At 35.9% G+C, this 17,943-nt stretch overlaps 1 protein-coding gene across 1 annotated transcript in view; it reads left to right on the top strand.

The window, feature by feature from the left end:
• Positions 1-2,356: 2,356 nt before the first annotated feature.
• SUPT20H (suppressor of Ty 20 homolog (S. cerevisiae)) overlaps positions 2,357-17,943 on the top strand; it is a gene marked incomplete at its 5' end in the record, with an annotated part of 31,034 nt that continues 15,447 nt past the window's right edge. Inside the window, 13 exons of the mRNA XM_010015081.1 lie at positions 2,357-2,392; positions 3,484-3,542; positions 3,629-3,695; positions 8,228-8,354; positions 8,830-8,933; positions 9,444-9,560; positions 9,692-9,745; positions 11,205-11,344; positions 12,558-12,714; positions 12,800-12,856; positions 13,411-13,482; positions 14,209-14,366; positions 17,675-17,707. Of these exons, the coding sequence (XP_010013383.1) occupies positions 2,357-2,392; positions 3,484-3,542; positions 3,629-3,695; positions 8,228-8,354; positions 8,830-8,933; positions 9,444-9,560; positions 9,692-9,745; positions 11,205-11,344; positions 12,558-12,714; positions 12,800-12,856; positions 13,411-13,482; positions 14,209-14,366; positions 17,675-17,707 (1,181 nt within the window). The remainder of the gene's footprint in view (positions 2,393-3,483; positions 3,543-3,628; positions 3,696-8,227; positions 8,355-8,829; positions 8,934-9,443; positions 9,561-9,691; positions 9,746-11,204; positions 11,345-12,557; positions 12,715-12,799; positions 12,857-13,410; positions 13,483-14,208; positions 14,367-17,674; positions 17,708-17,943) is intronic.

The following is a 17,943-nucleotide window of genomic DNA, read 5'->3' on the forward strand; positions in this document are numbered from 1 at the left end:
GGTTTTTTCCTTTCTTCTTTTTTTTTTAACTTGGTTGAAATTTGTCCCACGCTGAAACAGCTGAGTAAGAGTAAGGTTTAGGGATGTCTCAAGTTGCACACATATGTCATTTGGTGTTTACCAAATCCGTGGCTGGTGTGGAATGTGGCTGCTACGGGAATATTCTACAAATTAAAATTAAACGTAGTGGAGTTTCTTGAGTGAACATTTCAGTTATAGCGAGGCACTGTAGTGTTCAAGTGTGAAAATAAAATTGACTTGAGTTTTCACATCTCTTGCTTGGGAATGATGTGAAGAACAGGATTTGAAGGTCGGGCTTTGAGATAGTTTTTTCATCAGACAACTATCTAACTGAACTTAAAAGTCAAATGGCATAGGGACATAGTATCTGAGGGCAAGAACATATAGAGAAGGTGCTGGTGCTGTGCAGATTTTACTCAGCTCATAATTGACAGCCTACTGTGAGTTAGTATTAATCTAACATCTCAAATAGTGCTAGAAAGCACCGCTAATGGAGGTAGTGTTTATGGAATAATACCTCCATAAAAGCAAAGAAAGAAACCTAATAGGGTACACTAAGTATCCTGGCTGCTTGTCATTAAATATTCTATCACTGTATGCATCTGTGGATGTGCTATTTGAGGTGTGTATGTTGACTGCTGCAAAAGAGAAGAGTATTTGGCTATATAATTTCAGTTATATACTTACTGTTACTTTACTGGTTAATATAACTAATGTAAAATGATTGTACAGAGTAGTAGCAGTCATTAGAATAGGATCCTCTGCACTGAGTAGAACTTTTTTGTTTCGCCTTTTGAAGGAAAAGATACTATGCAAGTGAGATTTAAGTACAATTAACCACTGCAAGTGTTGTATTTAAATAAAATGCTTATTTGGTTTCTTAGTGAGTTATTATCTCTCTTTTTTTCAGTACCCCAAGTGTGACCACAAGATATGATTCTTTGCCTGCTGTACGAATCTTCTTAAGTACTTTTTTTTGCCATTTGGTCACCTGCCTTCATCTACAATGGTAAGTTGTGATTCAGAAAATATATTTTCAGATCCTTTTGCTCTAGTCTGCCAGCTGCCTGGCTTATGAGGAGAATGACATTAATGTTCAGCATTTTCTAAAACAAAATAAAAATTTTGCTTGTTACTTCTGAGTTCTGATGTTCGTTTTTTCAGGGATGTCTTCATAGCTTGTGAGGACTTCTAAACACTTAAACCAGTGCTTTGTAGGAATTATCATATAAAGCTAGTGGTGTGTTTTCATTTAGGATTGATGTTAGACAGTTGAGTATGTATAAATCCTGCCTCCACATAGTAATTATTCTATTAACAGGTTATAATATTACCATTCATTTTCACTTAATGTCAAGCAGTCAGTGAATTGAATGTCTGAAATCATGCAGTTATCCACTAGACTTGTATAGAAAGCATGAGTGTTTGACATTTTCGTATTAAAAACCTAGACACTTGGAAGTTTAAATGTTCTGTAGCGGCAGGTTCTAATGAGCAATAGCATGTTGTTAAGTGCTGGTTTTTTGATTATTTGGGTTTTTTTTAAGAACAGGTAAGAAATTTTGTATTGGAGACACTGCAGGTGAATGGTAGAAGGCCTGAACTTATTGGCTGTATATTTCTTTATTGTTACTGTAGTATTTTTCCTTCTCTGAATTCTGTTCTAATGTGTGAAATAACTGGTACTGCCATGTATTGGATATGGCTCAAATGCCTTCTGTTCCTTGAGGTTTAGGTAAAGGTATTTGCTTTCATGAACAACTGATAGGAGCGGGTTAAACTGAGGAAACATGAACACGTATGTGGGAAGAAGTACCTATTAGAAATGTTTCTAAGCTTTGCTGGAGAGTGGAGGGTTCTCCAAAACACTTCTCTGCTTGTTTTTGTTGGTTTTTTTTTTCAGTAGTGTATCCTATTTAAAAGGTTTTTGCTGTGGGGTTTAATGTGTAAGGTTTTTTTGAGTAACAGGGTTTTTTACTTTTATTAGTGCTTGTCACAAATATATTCTTAAGGACTTCGTTCACCTGCCACTGAAGTGAATGCATTGCTTCTCTTGTCTTACCTGGAGTTGAATCAAGGCCTTTCATTGTTCTAAGACTTCGTAATTTAGCCAAAAGCTTGTAAATGTGGACAGTTGGTAGTGGGATTAATTACTGTTGATGCAGTTACATGAGGTTTCAGCTGCTAAGTTTAGTATGTGCCAAAGCATGTTTGATCCCATCTTCTAAATATAAATCCATATCAGTAGTAGTAGAGTTTTTGTGGTGTTTTTTATCTATAAGGATGTTAAAGCAGTTAATATGATTTCTAAAAAAAACATTTGTAATTATTGCAGCAACAAGCTTTAGAACTGGCATTGGATCGTGCAGAGGTAAGGAATAGTTCAGTTATTTGTTTGCATATAATATATTGGTCTCAGTTAAAAATAACTATTGCATTTTTATATTTCTTCTGAAAAGCAGTGTTAAGTAAATATATCGTGTGTAAATAATCACCCATATATATAACACTGTTTTTGCAAAATTCTCACTAAAATTGCTATGCCATGTATTTGTCTCTTACCTGTTGTACAGAGAACATCATCTGGTACAATGATGATAGGCTACGCAGGACTTCAGTTTTATCCTTTTACACCAGCAAATCTGTGGTCTGTGAAATAAGCAGAGCTGTACAGAGACAGTGGGCAGAAACATGGCAAAATCCTCTTAGTATTTTTAGCGGTAGCCTAGTTAGAATGAAGAGGCAGGTGCCTTCACATTCACGTTCTTTCATGCTGACATCTGATATAATGTTTGTCTTGAATCCTGTCGTGGGAAATGCATGTTTCTGTGGGAGAAACTCTCTTCACTGAAATTCTGGACTACACTGTTAGTCAAAATACTTCAGACATACAATAGAGATTTAGAAAAACTTTGTTAGAATATAAGCTACGTTTAATGTAGGATATCTTTTTTTTTAATTTTAATATTTAATGTACGAGTTGTATTTATAACACATGGCTCTATAGAGAGAACTGTAAATGGAAGAGAGAAGGGGAAAATTAAACTTCTTGAAGTCTTGTTTTGTTGAGGAGTACTTGATTTGTAAACTTCGTTGAGCTAGTACACATAAATTTGATTGTATCTTAGCATATTAACTTCAGTATGCTACCATGTTAACTACAGTAGTGTTGTTTACTACTGTAATTACAAACCATGAATGTAGAATGAAGACTGTGTGTGCAACTCATGCTGTAGCCATGAACCGTTGTGTTTCACAGCTAAACTGCGCTGTGTCTTTGTTGATGACTGTAACTTACGTTAGATCATGTTTAGTACTCTTTTGAAACAGTTATGTGCCATATCAGTTAATTACCTTCTATATACGTAGAATGCTGTCTGGTAATGATCTAAAGTTGCATGATACTTAGTATTAATTTCTTTGCAATATAAGTTGGGTTTTTTTGTTTATTTTTTCTTCTAGTATATCATTGAAAGTGCCCGTCAGAGACCTCCCAAAAGAAAATATTTATCCAGTGGAAGGTAGTAAGAGTTTCAGTGTTTAGTTTTTAAATAGCATTTCTTTGGTTTAATTTTGGTTACATGTTAAGGTTGTTTTTTAATTTCAGAAAATCTGTATTTCAAAAACTCTATGATTTATATATAGAAGAATGTGAAAAAGAGCCTGAGATAAAGGTAAGTGGAAATTGCTAAGAAGCTTTTTATTGCTGTTTAAACAGAAAAGTTCAGAAAATACTTTATTTCCCTTAATTCCTTTGTTAAAGAAAGAATAAACTCTGGTTACTGTAGTAGTTATCTAAAGCTAAGACTGAAAGAGAAACAATTATTATGACTTTTGTGGACTAAACTATGTAATTTAATAATACCATCTTTGTGAAGTTTTAAATAAAAGCAAGGTGATGGGAGGGCCAGTGACTACCTGGTAACCCTAAATCTGCTTTTAATGGTAATGAATACTGGCAGAAGATTGTAGAGATTGTGCTCTTGAAATGCTTATCTCTGTATGAAAAGAGAATTTCAAAAGAATGGTCTAGAATGGAGAGAAATCCAATCCAAAATGGGTGATATAATACGAATAGTAAGGCCCGGACTGGCTTGAGTGACCTGTTTGTTCTGACTTAATCATGTGTCACTAAAGTCAGTTGTGGTCAAGTTCAGGGCCAGCATCAATGCCATGTGTAGTGTTGTCAGTATCACTGTTTCAGAATCAATTGCTTAGCATGACTGTTCTTGGTGTTCATAGGGAAGACCAGATTTTCCACAAAGTACTAATTAATTATTCATCCTCTGTTAGTCCGGTCTGCCCAGCTTTATTGCTTCTCAGCGTCTCTTCTGCTTGTGCACATGCACACTACAGAGAGGGGGCTGATTATCTACAGTAATTTGTCTCTAGTGTGCAGCATTCCTGTATCTAAAAGTTGAAAGAAATAAAAATCAAACCAGTGATTTTGGAAGCAGAGTTAAACATGAATGTGGAAACAGAGCTGGTGTTTGGGCTGGAAGTATCTGTGTCAGGCAAGTAAATCTGAGGAACTCAGCTACCAAAAAAAAAAAAAAATTATCACTTTTGATATCAGTTTTGATTGTGGTTTTTTGTCCTTAATTGATGTATAATGGTGATGGATGATATGCAGTTGAATGTACTTGGGATATTGTATAAAGCATTGTATTACATGCTTATGATGTTCTTGAAGAAAATATAGCATGTATAAGGTGAGGAAATGATTGACTGTAAGAATGAACTTTAAAGCAAAGTTAACTTCATCGGGGTGAAACAAGCAGACTTTGTTCAGATCACGGTATTCCTGAAGCTTGATCCACAAAAACTTAACTTAGGTGTTATTTATGAAACAGAAGTTTTCTTGCCTCCACTACAGAGGCTGTGTGGCCCTAGTCTTTGAGCTGCATTAATGCTAGTCTCTATTGGCATGGCAGCCAATAGCACAGTATACGTAGTCTTTTCTCAGGACCCAATTTTGGTCCAGCTAGGTCACAAACATCTTTAGGCTTCAGTTTATTCCTTGTATTTTGTAACCAAACGATGCTTCGAGTATTTTTTGTTTTTCAGTCAGGATATACAAAACTGCTTTGCTTTTTCTGCCTCCTGAAAGAACAATGTTTTGTTCTTTCAATGTTTTGCGTTGTTCATTAATAAAATTTTCAAATAGTTAGTAGTTTTGTTGAAGTTGTGACACAATTGTGCCTTTCAAGGTGCATCTTCTGTGCGTAAACCACCAGCATAAAGTGGTGCTGGGGTTAATGAAACTTGCCCAAAGTCAAGGGAAGAACCCAGGGTACTTGTTTTAGACTTCTACTTCATAGAGATACAATAAATAGCTACAAGAGGGTTTTTTTATTTCATTTTTATGAAGACAATCTGTTTATTTAAAGGTTTTTGACCAGTTTTTCAGTCATAAAGTGGGAAAATCAATTGAAGATTTAGTGGTAATCATCAGAAGTAAAACGAAGCACCTGTTCCTTCTCTGTGCTGTCTCCCAGCCATCACCCTGTCACTGTGGTGCATGTTCGGGAGGGAGGAGTGCTGCTTTTTTGTGGATGAAGTCAGAGAGGGTTGAGTTCTAGCTGGTGTAACAGAGCAGTATATCTGGCCTGTTGCTTGGTGTCTGAACACAGTATACTGCAATGAACACTTAAGAAATATAATACACCTCAGGCCACTCCTTGATCTTTAAAATCTTTCCAGACCAGACCTGAACTAATGCTTAATATCAGCTCTGACATAATATCTCTAATAGTCAGCTCAAAGGAGAAAGCTGATTTGTGTAGTCATAAAAAGTTCTCATGCTTAGTGAAATGTACTTATTGAAATGTTTGTGCTTAAAATGCTGATTTACTCCAGTGTCTTGGAGAGGTTTTATATTTTAAATTTAAATTTTAAAATGTGCTTAGAATATGTCGTAAGAAGTTCAGGTAATACAAATGCAGTGTCAGAAATGTTCTTAGCCCTGTGTGATTGTTGTCTCCCTCTTCAACAACCTAACCTCCAAAAAAATGAAACAAGCAAAAAACCCCAAACTGTAACCGGCCAAATATTATTGAGCAAAACCTAAAAAAAACCCAAAACAAACAAAAAACCCCACAAGCAAACAAAAACAAATCAACAAAAAGTAAACCAAACCAAAAAACAAACAAAAAAAATTTAATTAGAGAGTCATGTGATTAACTCAATTTAATTACATTTACAATTGAATTACCATTATATATTTTACTTATTAGGTGTTTAAGGAGCAGAGGCTTTCCATAAAATAAATCTTGTAGCAATTACTTGCATGCATAGATAAATTTCTGGGGGAAAAAGATTAATTGTTTATTTAGAAATTCTGTGAGTAGTTACTAGTCACTTTAAATTATTCAGTGCCTGTACTTTCAATGGAATAATGTGCTAATTAAATTATCCTTTTTCTTCACTTTTGAAAACAGTAAAGTTGGATTAGAATTGTTAACATTATTATTAGTAACAACTTTCAGAAGCAGTATTGATTCTGTCCTAGTGATAGAAGAATGGAATTGCTTCTATAATTGCCTTTTTTATTTTTAAATACAATTTTAGTATAAATAATTTGTTCTTAACCTCTCCTATATAACCTGATGATCCTTTTTTAAATCAACTCTTCCAGAATTCTTATAATGCCATTGCATAACTAAACATGGAAGTATTAATCTGTCCAACGTTGGGGAAAAAAAGGCAAAAGCTTTTCCATTAAAAGATGACAATGTCTAAATTATTAAGAGAAAAGATGTCAGAGTAGTTGAGTGTTGTCTTTGTTCTCAAATGGCATTTGCTGTACCTCAGGCTGCTTCATGCTGTGTCTGAGTAAAAGCCCAATAGTTATATCACCTACTCAGCCATGTGTCTGAAAATTGAAGCGAGGCATGTACAGTCTCCAGGCTTGGGGTACTTTGGGGCGTGGTTAATAAGACTTTTCACTGAAGAAGGTTTTGCGTAACAAGCTGCATCTGCAGAGTCTTATGTGAAGAATTTGCTTTCCTGAGCAGTCTCTGTTGTTGCCATGACATGTTTTCCCCCATCACTCCTCCTCCTCCAGTTCTTTCCCCCTTAGTTCTCCAGGATTTATGTGCTATTTTTGACCTTTTCTTTGTGTTAGTATCCGTGATTTCTAAACTGTAAAAGCCAGTAAGATGTAGTCACCGTCATTTATGATGCACGGGGAAGAGTTAACTTTGGGCAGTGGTTCTAAAACTGTATAGCAGGAGATGGAAGGGTTTTCCTCTTTCTTTTTTTCCTCTGCATATCTGCTATGTTGCATTATATTGCTGTGGGATTTAGGGTTTTTTTTTTTTAGTATGTTTCTCTTGATTTGTTCCCTTATAAGTAATGATTCTGCTTTCTATCTTCTCAGTATCTCTGGAAAGATAAACCTGATCAAAAAGAAATAGCCCAGTTCTACTTAGTTGAGTGTATGTGAAATGAGTAGTTTGGCAGGATTAGTAGCATGCTAGGGTTAACTTGCAGTGAATGGCTCCACCCAGACCTGATATTCAGCTTTGAAATCTAGCCTCCAACCAGAAAGTGTAAAACCGAGGTTTAGAATTCATTGGTTTAAGTTCTGAATGTTTAAATTAGTAGGATGTGTATGGGGTCTTTTGAAATATTCTAATTAATTAAAAGAACCTTTTCTTATACCTGGAAAAGATATTTCTTACAGTTAAATAAAGGAATAGTCTCTGCAGCTGCTGGATCAGATTTCAGCAAATACAGACAAGGCAATTCAATTAAGAAAGCTTCCAAATGCTGTAATTCAATATTTTAATGTTAGAAAGAAGTATCTCCTTCTGTTAGGAGTATTTGAAAGTACTAAATATTTTGTTGCTGTTATAAAACAATGTGTAAGTGTATAAATGATACTCATAGAAATGATAGAAATTATAGTGCACTGCAGATTTACAACATTGTAACTTAGGGTTATTTTTGTTAACTGTGTCTCTGGACTTACAATTCAAGCGGGGGTAATTTAAATGAATGGGTTTCTTAAAGTCTGTGTGTAAGTATGTATAATAATACATAATGTACAAACTGCTGAATACAGTCGAATTAACTGGGGTTGTTTAGATATATACTTCATCATTAATCTAAATAGTACTCATATTTTACAAATTGTTTTTATTTCTACTGATTACTTGATAGTAAGTACTATGTTCATGAGTAATGTTTACTTCTAAAGCAGAAGCTGAGGCGAAATGTGAATTTACTCGAGAAGCTGGTTATGCAGGAGACGTTGTCATGCCTGGTAGTGAACCTCTATCCGGGAAATGAGGGTTATTCACTTATGCTCAGGGGAAAAAATGGTTCAGGTAATATTTTTGCTCTTCAGTTTTTAAAAATACTCAGTATGCTTTATAAATAGTTAGAATGTGTTGTTGCTTACATGTTACTGTTTTACGTGTAGCGTAATCCCAAAACCAATTTAACCAAAAATCAGCAGTAGTTGAACTAAAAATTTACATATAGCTGTGAGGTGCTTAGAAACAGTCTCTAATGGTGCAACATAAGTCAGTACATATGAGCCATTTTAATAGCCTTCCAATCTCTTACCTCCCCGTAGCTTCCTGAGTTGCTTATCCTAGCTACTCCTGCTTTACTTTCCTTCAGTCAAATTGTTTCTTCCAGAAATAGATGTTAAAATCAATACTATGCAAACAAATTGCCTGTTTCAGTAGGTTTCTACTGGCCCTGCTTTTTCCTGTGGCAAGCTTGTTTTAGATTTCACATTGTTAATATCTGAACTTGAAAGGCAAAAGAACAGCAGCGTGTTCTGTTTCAATTCAGATTCTGAGACCATCCGTCTGCCTTATGAGGAAGGAGAACTGCTTGAGTATTTGGATGCAGAGGAACTACCACCTATTTTGGTTGATCTTTTAGAAAAATCTCAGGTTTGAAAGTTTTGTTTTCAAAAACAGAATTTTTATAGATATACTTTGAGGTTTTTTTTTTTTTGTTTGTTTTGTTTTTTGAGTGCTTCACGTAGGTGATTCCAAATGTGCATTTGGAACTGTAATATTTAATGCCCCAAATAAATATTTTATCGATACATAGCAAAAAGAGATACTGGGGAGAAAAGGATATAAGAGAGATTGCTTTGGTTAAGGCTGCCAAGCGACTTTAACTTTATGCTCTAGCAAAATGTCTTGTGTTCTTTGTCATTATGAAATATTTGGCATGGGGATTTCTTACAACTACATGCTGGCATTTGAAAAAACTAAATTTGAAGCTTGTATTTTGGGTATGTATTAAAGACCACTGGTCTGACAAGATTAGTCATTAGTTTTAATCATAGTATTACTGAATTTTGTATGATACAATCAAACTTCTTTTTTGGAGGCAGGGGCTGAGGCAGCTTGGTAAATATTTTTGTTTACAAGTTGTTTTTTTGTTTCAACTAGGTTAACATTTTTCATTGTGGATGTGTCATAGCAGAAATACGTGACTATAGGCAGTCTGGTAACATGAAATCTCCAACATACCAAAGCAAGCACATTCTTTTGCGTCCGACAATGCAAGTAAGAAGTGTTTTAAGTCATTGCTCAGTGTTAAAGTAGTTCCTAGACTGCGTATCAACTACTGTTGAACATATGTTAAGAAATTTTATTGTTTAGTTGAAAGCTAATTGCCATCATGTCTTCTTCCTCAGACTTTAATTTGTGACGTGCATTCTATAACAAGTGACAACCACAAATGGACACAGGTGGGTGTTGTGGTTTACAGCCCAGCCAGTAACTCAGAACCATGCAGACACTCACTCACTCCCCGCCTTCTTCCTCCCCACGCTCTTAGAGGGATGGAGAGGAGAACTGAAAGAATGTAACTCCCATGGGTTGAGATTAGAGCAGTCCAGTAACTAAGGTATAATACAAACCACTACTGCTACCACCAGTAATAATAATAACAAGGGAAATAACAAGGGGAGAGGATACAACCGCTCACCCCCCGCCGACTGATGCCCAGCCCGAGCCGCAATTTGGGCCTTCCGGGTAACTCCCCCCAGTTCCTATACTGGACATGACGTGCTGTGGTATGGAATACCCCTTTGGCCAGTTTGGGTCAGGTGTCCTGTCTCTGCTTCCTCCCGGCTTCCCCTCCTCCCTGGCAGAGCATGAGACTGAGGAAGTCCTTGGTCAGAGTAAACATTACTGAGCAACAACTAAAAACATCGGTATTATCAGCGTTGTTCCCAGGCTGAAAGTCAAAACCACAAAACTGCACCAGCTACAAAGAAGGAGAAAAAATGATGGCTGTAGCTGAACCCAGGGCAGTGGATTAGCAGTTATTGCAGAACTTTACAGCGATGTCTTAAATACACAATGAATTACAGAAAATTTATATAAATTATTTTTTTTAATAAAATCTTGTAAACAGAACTGATTTTTTTATTATTATTAATTCATACTGTCAGTGATGTGTGTAGTGGTGCATGGTACATGTTCCAGAGAGCTGCCAAATTTAACTTAGTAGCATCTTCCCAGAAGATGCCATAGAAAACAATAGGATTTGCTGGAAGTTTTGTAGAATCAGACCTTACTGTCATTCTGCATTATCAAAAATTGTTGGAGTTACTGTAACTAATTTACCTTACTTAAGACATCTTCAGCTATCAGCCCCAGAAGAGCAGTTGGAGTCTAATGGTACAATTGCTCCTCTAGCTTCATTTTGCTATTGATACTGTTAAAATAAAGAGAATTCTAATTAACTACAGTTGTACAGTTTTAGTTAAATGCTGGATAGCATGGTGTACCTGATGTGCTTGTTTGTATTTCAGAGCCACAACCATGCTCAAATCTATTTCAAATTGTAATCTAAAGTCCCAGGTAGATTCCTCTTTATGACTGATTATCGGTCCATCAGTATGAATCACTGACAGGTAATGGATTTCCTTGCCACTAGTACTGTGTTTAAAACAAAAAACTAAACAACACGCCCCCTACTTTTCAAAAGGATTTATTTTCCTCGTGGAAACCTCACCCAAAGCTCTCTAACTCCTGATAATGGTTACTGATTCTTAACTGTTGACTGTTTTCTTTTGTTGACTATCAACCCATCGTTTTTTTACTTATCTCTAAAATAACTTGCACATAGGTAGATATCAACTTAATTAGTGTAAAAGTCTTCATATTTTTTACATTTATTAATAGCTGTATATATTACAGGAAGACAAACTCCTACTTGAAAGCCAACTTATTCTGGCTACGGCAGAGCCTTTGTGTCTTGATCCTTCAATAGCAGTGACCTGTACTACAAATAGACTCCTGTACAACAAGCAGAAGATGAATACTCGCCCCATGAAACGGTAGTTTTCAGTGCAAAGCACATTGAGACTTTCTTTGCAATTTTATGGAGTCTTTCAAAGAAAAATATAAATAATGCTTTATGTGAAAATTTTGCTGCTCATATGCAATATCTACTTAAATATTAGGAACATAAGGAACAGTCAAGAAATTATATCTTATTTTTATGTGCTTGGCATTGTACTCTTTCAGTTAGTAGCAGATAGTGTAATATGCTTGTTTTTGTATATCAAGAGACTGTGTATATAATTTTCGTAACATATTATGTTGCAGTTTTGATTTTTGTGCTTTTTGTGTAATTCAGATGTAAACTGAGTCAGATGGCAACTCAGTAATGTAAAATGTATAAATAGATATGTTGTATGTTAGTCTCTGATTTGTTAAAAGTTATGTGCAGGTTTAATCCTAAAGGAGGAAATCGAGGGAATTATTTATATGCTTGACATTCAGGCTAAACAGAAGTGTAGGCATATGAGACTCTTAGAAACTTAAAAGTAATGTGGAATTCACTGTATGTAAAACACTGAAATTGTTTCACTTTTGTGCATGGTTGTTCACTTTTTTCCACAACAGCTTGAAATGGTTCACATTTGTTCTACCAAGAGTTGCTTTCGCTCTCTAGAATTAAAGTGGTCTGTCAGAATTACTGAAATATTTAAAACTAGATTTGCATTGAAATACTGTGTTAACATACAACCAATGGGTAATGCCTAAAAAAGTATAAATAATGACATCGATCAAGCTGTCTTTAAAATTAGAGCTTGGTGATCAACAAATGTTCTACTAGAATAGTAGCCAAAGGTGTTGAATGAATGTCCAGAACAGCACTAATGTACCAGTAGGTTTGGTGTGAGACAGAGAATGGAGGGCAGTTACTGTGTTTATAACCATATAAATACATAAGCAGAAACCTGTGAAAATATACAGATATTTTAAGCTTGACAACTTCAGTGAGTTACTAATTTTGACAATGTAGTTCAATTATGCATTTAAAAAATAACCCCATACTTAATGCTCAAACACATGAACAGTATACTAGTATTCTTAAAAAATTTAAAATCAAGAGTTTGAGGCATGCCGTGTAATCCAGTATGGCATTTTAAAGTTAATATTTCAAACACTAAGTACCATTTCCATGCATATTTTTGTTTGTGCATAGGCAGTGGGGAATTTAATTTTGATGGTTTTCCAAGCTTACCTGTCATTTTAACATAGGTGCTTCAAAAGGTACTCAAGGTCATCTCTGAACAGACAGCAGGAACTAGCTCACTATTCAACTCCACCTCAGCTCAGGCTACTTGACTACTTGCAGAAGAGAAAGGAGAGGAAGGGAGCCCAGCAGTATGACCTCAAAATTTCTAAAGCTGGAAATGTAAGTGTTTTGAGACATTGGTTAGCGTACTTCTAGCTATTTATTTAAAACACTTAATACATTAATACTGCTTTTTCACCTCCAGTGCGTAGATATGTGGAAACAGAACCCTTGCTACTTGACTGCGCCTTCTGAAGTGGATGTAAGTCTAATTATTCCTATTAGCAATTGTATTGAACATTGTATTGTGTGAAGAAGTGACGAAAAAGTATCCAGTGTCAAAGAATGACCTTTAAAAAATGGGAGTGACTTTAAGATTTTAAAATTATTTTTCTGTACTGTGAGGTCTGAACACAAGCTAAACCACATTGGAATACACTGCAATTGTAATGTGATAGTTTGGATGAGAGAAACGGTGTGAACAGACCATGTAAAACAAATACACCATTCCACATTGCAGGTAGTGATTTAAATCTGTATTCTTAAGCCATGTTTCACATGGTTAAGTTTAGCATAGCAAACATGGCGTAACAGAATAAACGTAAAGTTCTGGAGGTTCCACAATTTACTTTTTTCTGAATGCATAACACAAGAGGGGATACTGTACAAAGTACCAAACTCTCCTGGTCTGCTTCTTGCACTCACTTTTTAAGAATATCGTGTCAGCCACTGTTAAAAACAAGAAACTGTGCTAGACTGACTCTGGCCCAATACAACTATTGTTCGTTCTTTTCTGATATCCTAATTTTCATTAAGGTGGAAAAGTACGCTAAAGTGGAAAAGTCTATCAAGCCTGATGACTCGCAACCAACTGTCTGGCCAGCACATGTGAGTAGTTTAGATCCTCAGCTAAATTTCTCTCTAGTTAAAATGCCTCCTATTTCAACAAAATCAAAGTAATGAGGAAGTAATCTTCCCTCCTCCAATTTAATCTTCCATGAGTTATATAGACACAGAAAGATTATTACAGATACTTGTAGCTTCATGCAGTGCAGTATGCATGTGATTGGTCTTGTAATTTCCTCATGTTTTCCAGAAATACAAGGAAAAGCAATGTTTAAGTTGAACCTTAAGATTTTTCGCATAAAATATGTGATTTGGTAAGAAGTAGTCATTTAATATAGTTAGCCATAAATTAATTAATTCTTTGCGATTTCAGAGGCAAGATACTGTCTTTATTAACAGCCTGATACCTTTGTAATTTCATATTGGCAAAAAGTAGTATGTTCCCATAGACTTTAATCTTCAACATTTTACTTGGAACATTTTTCAGCATTGTCGTAATTTATATAAAACTGTTTCTGTATAGGTTTACTCAGTCTGCATTGGGTTTGCAATAGTTTGGTATTTGTAAGAGAAGATAAACTCTTTTTTCTCATCCTTTCAGATTTTCTCTTAAATCATTTTCATTTTATATAATGCACCTTTTCTTACAAAGTGTTACTTACCTTTCTTATAGAGTGTTTCTTACTGTATTGTATAGAACTAGCATACTTTACTGTCTTTTTCTGTTATTACTTGCTTAAGACTTACTTGGTTATTCTGTCTTTTTAGGAAATAAAAGATGATTATGTGTTTGAATGTGAAGTTGGTAATCAGCTTCAAAAAACAAAACTGACCATTTTTCAGTCTCTTGGCAATCCTTTGTACTATGGTAAAATTCAGACACTCAAAGGTGATGAAGAAAATGACAACCTATTAACTCCATCACAGTAAGTTACATGTTCTTTTAAACTGTGCTGCGATCTGGTAGATGAAGGAAGACAAACATTATTTCTCATTTTCAGTCATAAATATACTCCAGAGCTAGAAATCTAAGAGTTTTGTTTGAAAAATTCAGCTAATGAACACAATAAAACCAAAACAAAAACTATATTCAACCATCATGTCTTAAATATGCTTCTATGTTAAATCTGCATGTGCTTTTACATTAAGGATATATTGTAAAAACAAAAACCAAATAAAAAAACCCAACATCAACAACAAAAGACCAACTCACTCAAATTGTGGAGGCACTGTGAGACTTTGTTAGCACTCTTTTTCAGTGTTACTCATAAATTTGATTGTTGTCAAAATTTGCCTGATGCTGCGAAAACGTAAGACTTGATTATGTTTATCCTTACACAGAGAAATTTAGGCTAAATAAAGGATAAAGAAAAACATGAGCTCCTTATAAGCTTCATCATTTTGAATTGTTTTGAGTCCGCTATTGTTGCCTGTGGTTGTTCAAAGTTCTTTATTCTTGGCTCTTTTTGTTGTGTGTACCAGATTCTTTGTATGGCAGAATCTGGAATATGGAGGTGGCAGAATAAGCCCCGTAAATTTCAGTAAGACAAACGTCAGTGAGCCTGAACACTTTTTAGTTCTGTTAGTAAAAGTTTTGGGTTTTGTTTTTTTGGGTTTTTTTGGGGGGGGGGGGGGTTTAAATAGAATCATAGGATGGTTCCTAAAGACCATCTAGTTCCAACCCCTCTGTCATGGGCCAGGGACACCTTCCACTAGACCAAGTTGCTCAAACCCCTTTCCAACCTGGCCTTGAACACTGCCAGGGATGGGGCAGCCATAGCTTCTCTGGGCAACCTGTGCCAGTGCCTCACCACCCTCAGAGGAAAGAATTTCTTCCTAATGTCTAATCTAAATCTACCTTCTTTCAGTTTTAAGCCACTGCCTCTTCTGTCAATCCTTGTCAAAAGTCCCTCTCCAGCTTTCTGGTAGACCCCTTTAGGTACTGGAAGGCTGCTATAACATATCCCCTGAGCCTCCTCTTTTCAACTTATTTATTAAAATCTTAAAGTCTTCGTAATACTCAGGATGTTTTATCCCTAGACTGAACTATTTACTGTTTGTTTCTATACTACTGTGGTTTAACCCCAGCTGGCAACTGAGCACCACTCAGTTGCTTGCTCACTTCACCACCATCTGTCTCCCCTGACTCCCCCACCCCCTGTGGGAGGAGGGAGAGAACTGGAAAGGTAAAAGTGAGAAAACTCCTGGTTTGAGGTAGACAGTTTAATAGATAAAGCAAAAGCTGCATACACAAGCAAAGCAAAACAAGGAATGTGTTCACCACTTCCTACCTGCAGGCAGGTGTTTGGCTGTGGTGGTTTAACCCCAGCTGGCACCTGAGTACCATGCAGCCACATACTCACTGCCATCCTCAGTGAGATGAGGAGGAGAACTGGGGGGAAGTAAAACCTGTAGGTTGAGATAAGAACAGTTTAATAATGAAAATAAGTTATAATACTAAGGCTAATAATAATAATGAAAAGGGAAATAACAAAAAGAGCAAGATGGGAAACAACAAAAGCAAAACCAAACAGCAGTGATGCACAACACAACTGCTCACCATGTGCTGACTGATACCCAGCCTGATGGGAACAGCGAACAATTCCTTCCGGGTGACACCCCCATTTTATATACTGGGCATGATGTGCTGTGGTATGGAATACTCCTTTGGCTAGTTTGGGTCAGGTGTCCTGTCTCTGCTTCCTCCTGCCTTCTTGTGCCCCTCGTCACTGGCAGAGCATGAGACTGAAAAGTCCTTGATCAGAGTAAGCATTACTTAGCAACAACTATAAACATCAGTGTGTTATCAGCATTGTTCTCAGACTAAAGCCAAAATACATCACTGTGCCAGCTACTAGGAAGAAAATTAACTCTATCCCAGCTGAAACCAGGACACTGGTTATCTCTGGGAAAGCTGGGCTCTATCATGTGTAACAGTTACTTGGGAAGACAAAATGCTGTAATTCCAAATGTCCCCCACTTCCTTCTTTCCCCAGCTTTATATGCTGAGTATGATGCCATAGTATGGAACATCCCTTTGGTCAGTTGGGGTCAGCCGTCCCAGCTGTGTCCCCTCCCAGCTTCATGTGTAGCCCTGCGCCTCCCACTTACTGATGACATGGGATGAGGAGCAGAAAAGGCCTTGGCTCTATGTAGGTACTGCTCAGCAGTAACTAAAACATCCCTGAATTAGCAACACTTTTTCACTACAAATTGAAAACCTTGCCCTATACCAGCTACTATGGAGAAAATTAATTCTGTCCTAGCCAAAACCAGCACACGTACTTAGTATTGATCTTCCTAGAACAGCAGTGCTAGCTTATAATTGTGTAATAAGGTTGGGAATTAAAAGGATTTATAGGTGTTAAATGCTTCAGGGTTTTTTTGGAAATCATTGCTCTCGTCCATTTTTTTTAAGACATTTGGCATTTAGACTAGGTGATCTCCAGAGGTCCCTTCCAACCCTAACAATTCTGTGATTGCCAGTTGAAGTTCATTAAAATTTGGGTATTTCTTCATTAGAAAACTGTCACGTAAAGCAAAAGGCTCAGAATCTGTTTTTGTTGTTCTACTATAAAGCGATTTTTGGTTGGGTTTGGTTTGGTTTTTTTGAGGTGTTTTGTTGTGGTTTTTTTTTTTTTGAGCTAGAGAGGAGGTCTGTGTTTAGAAAAAAAAAAAAGTAAAAATCACTGAAGTAGTAAGTTTGCAAGCCGTAAGTATTGCACAAAATAGAAATGCTTATTTAGGAGTTCCAGGAAATCATGAACTTGCATAAGTGAAGTCAAGCAATGGAAATTAAATGTTTGTTAAAATGTTGCAGATGGGGCTGGTTTTGACATACAGGACACTTAAGTATATGTTTCAGTATGAGCATGTTGATTTATAGGTAACTTTTCCCTTGTACTTTTCACAGTAGCAATCCTGTAGCAGTTACTTCCCTTTTTTTTTTTTTTTAAGTATAAAATGTAAGACTTCCATTTTCTACCTTTCATAGATAATTTACTATTACTCTTAAAGGAGACTCTCTGTGTGCTGTATATATAGCTATGAAGCCACATTTGTAATTCAGGTACCAAATAATAACCCAGTCCATTAAATGGATACAGTATCTCCTGTATTTTAAGAAGATCTGAAAGAAGAACAGCACCGACGTTTGTTCTAAGTTGTGTGGTGATAAAAACATTCTTTTAATCCAATTCATGACTGAAAATGTATTTTATATTTTACATTTCAGGTTCCTTATTGGTTCCAAGACTGATGCTGAAAGGTAAGTTAATATAGTATGTACAACCGTATAGCTTGATGCCAAATAATTGATTTTGTACTTTCTAGCCGTTATGACTGCTAATGTTATGGTTATATGGAAACAAATGCAGAGCAGATGAAGAAAATAAGAGAAATTAATCCTCATAAGAAGTAGAATGTAGTGTGCAGTTTCTGTATTTAACAAGCAAGGAAAAACAGAGAAAAGCAAATACGTGAATACAGCTTATACCTAAATTT

This window comes from Nestor notabilis, unplaced genomic scaffold (assembly GCF_000696875.1).
Source record: "Nestor notabilis isolate BGI_N333 unplaced genomic scaffold, ASM69687v1 scaffold5165, whole genome shotgun sequence".
Taxonomy (NCBI): domain Eukaryota; kingdom Metazoa; phylum Chordata; class Aves; order Psittaciformes; family Psittacidae; genus Nestor; species Nestor notabilis.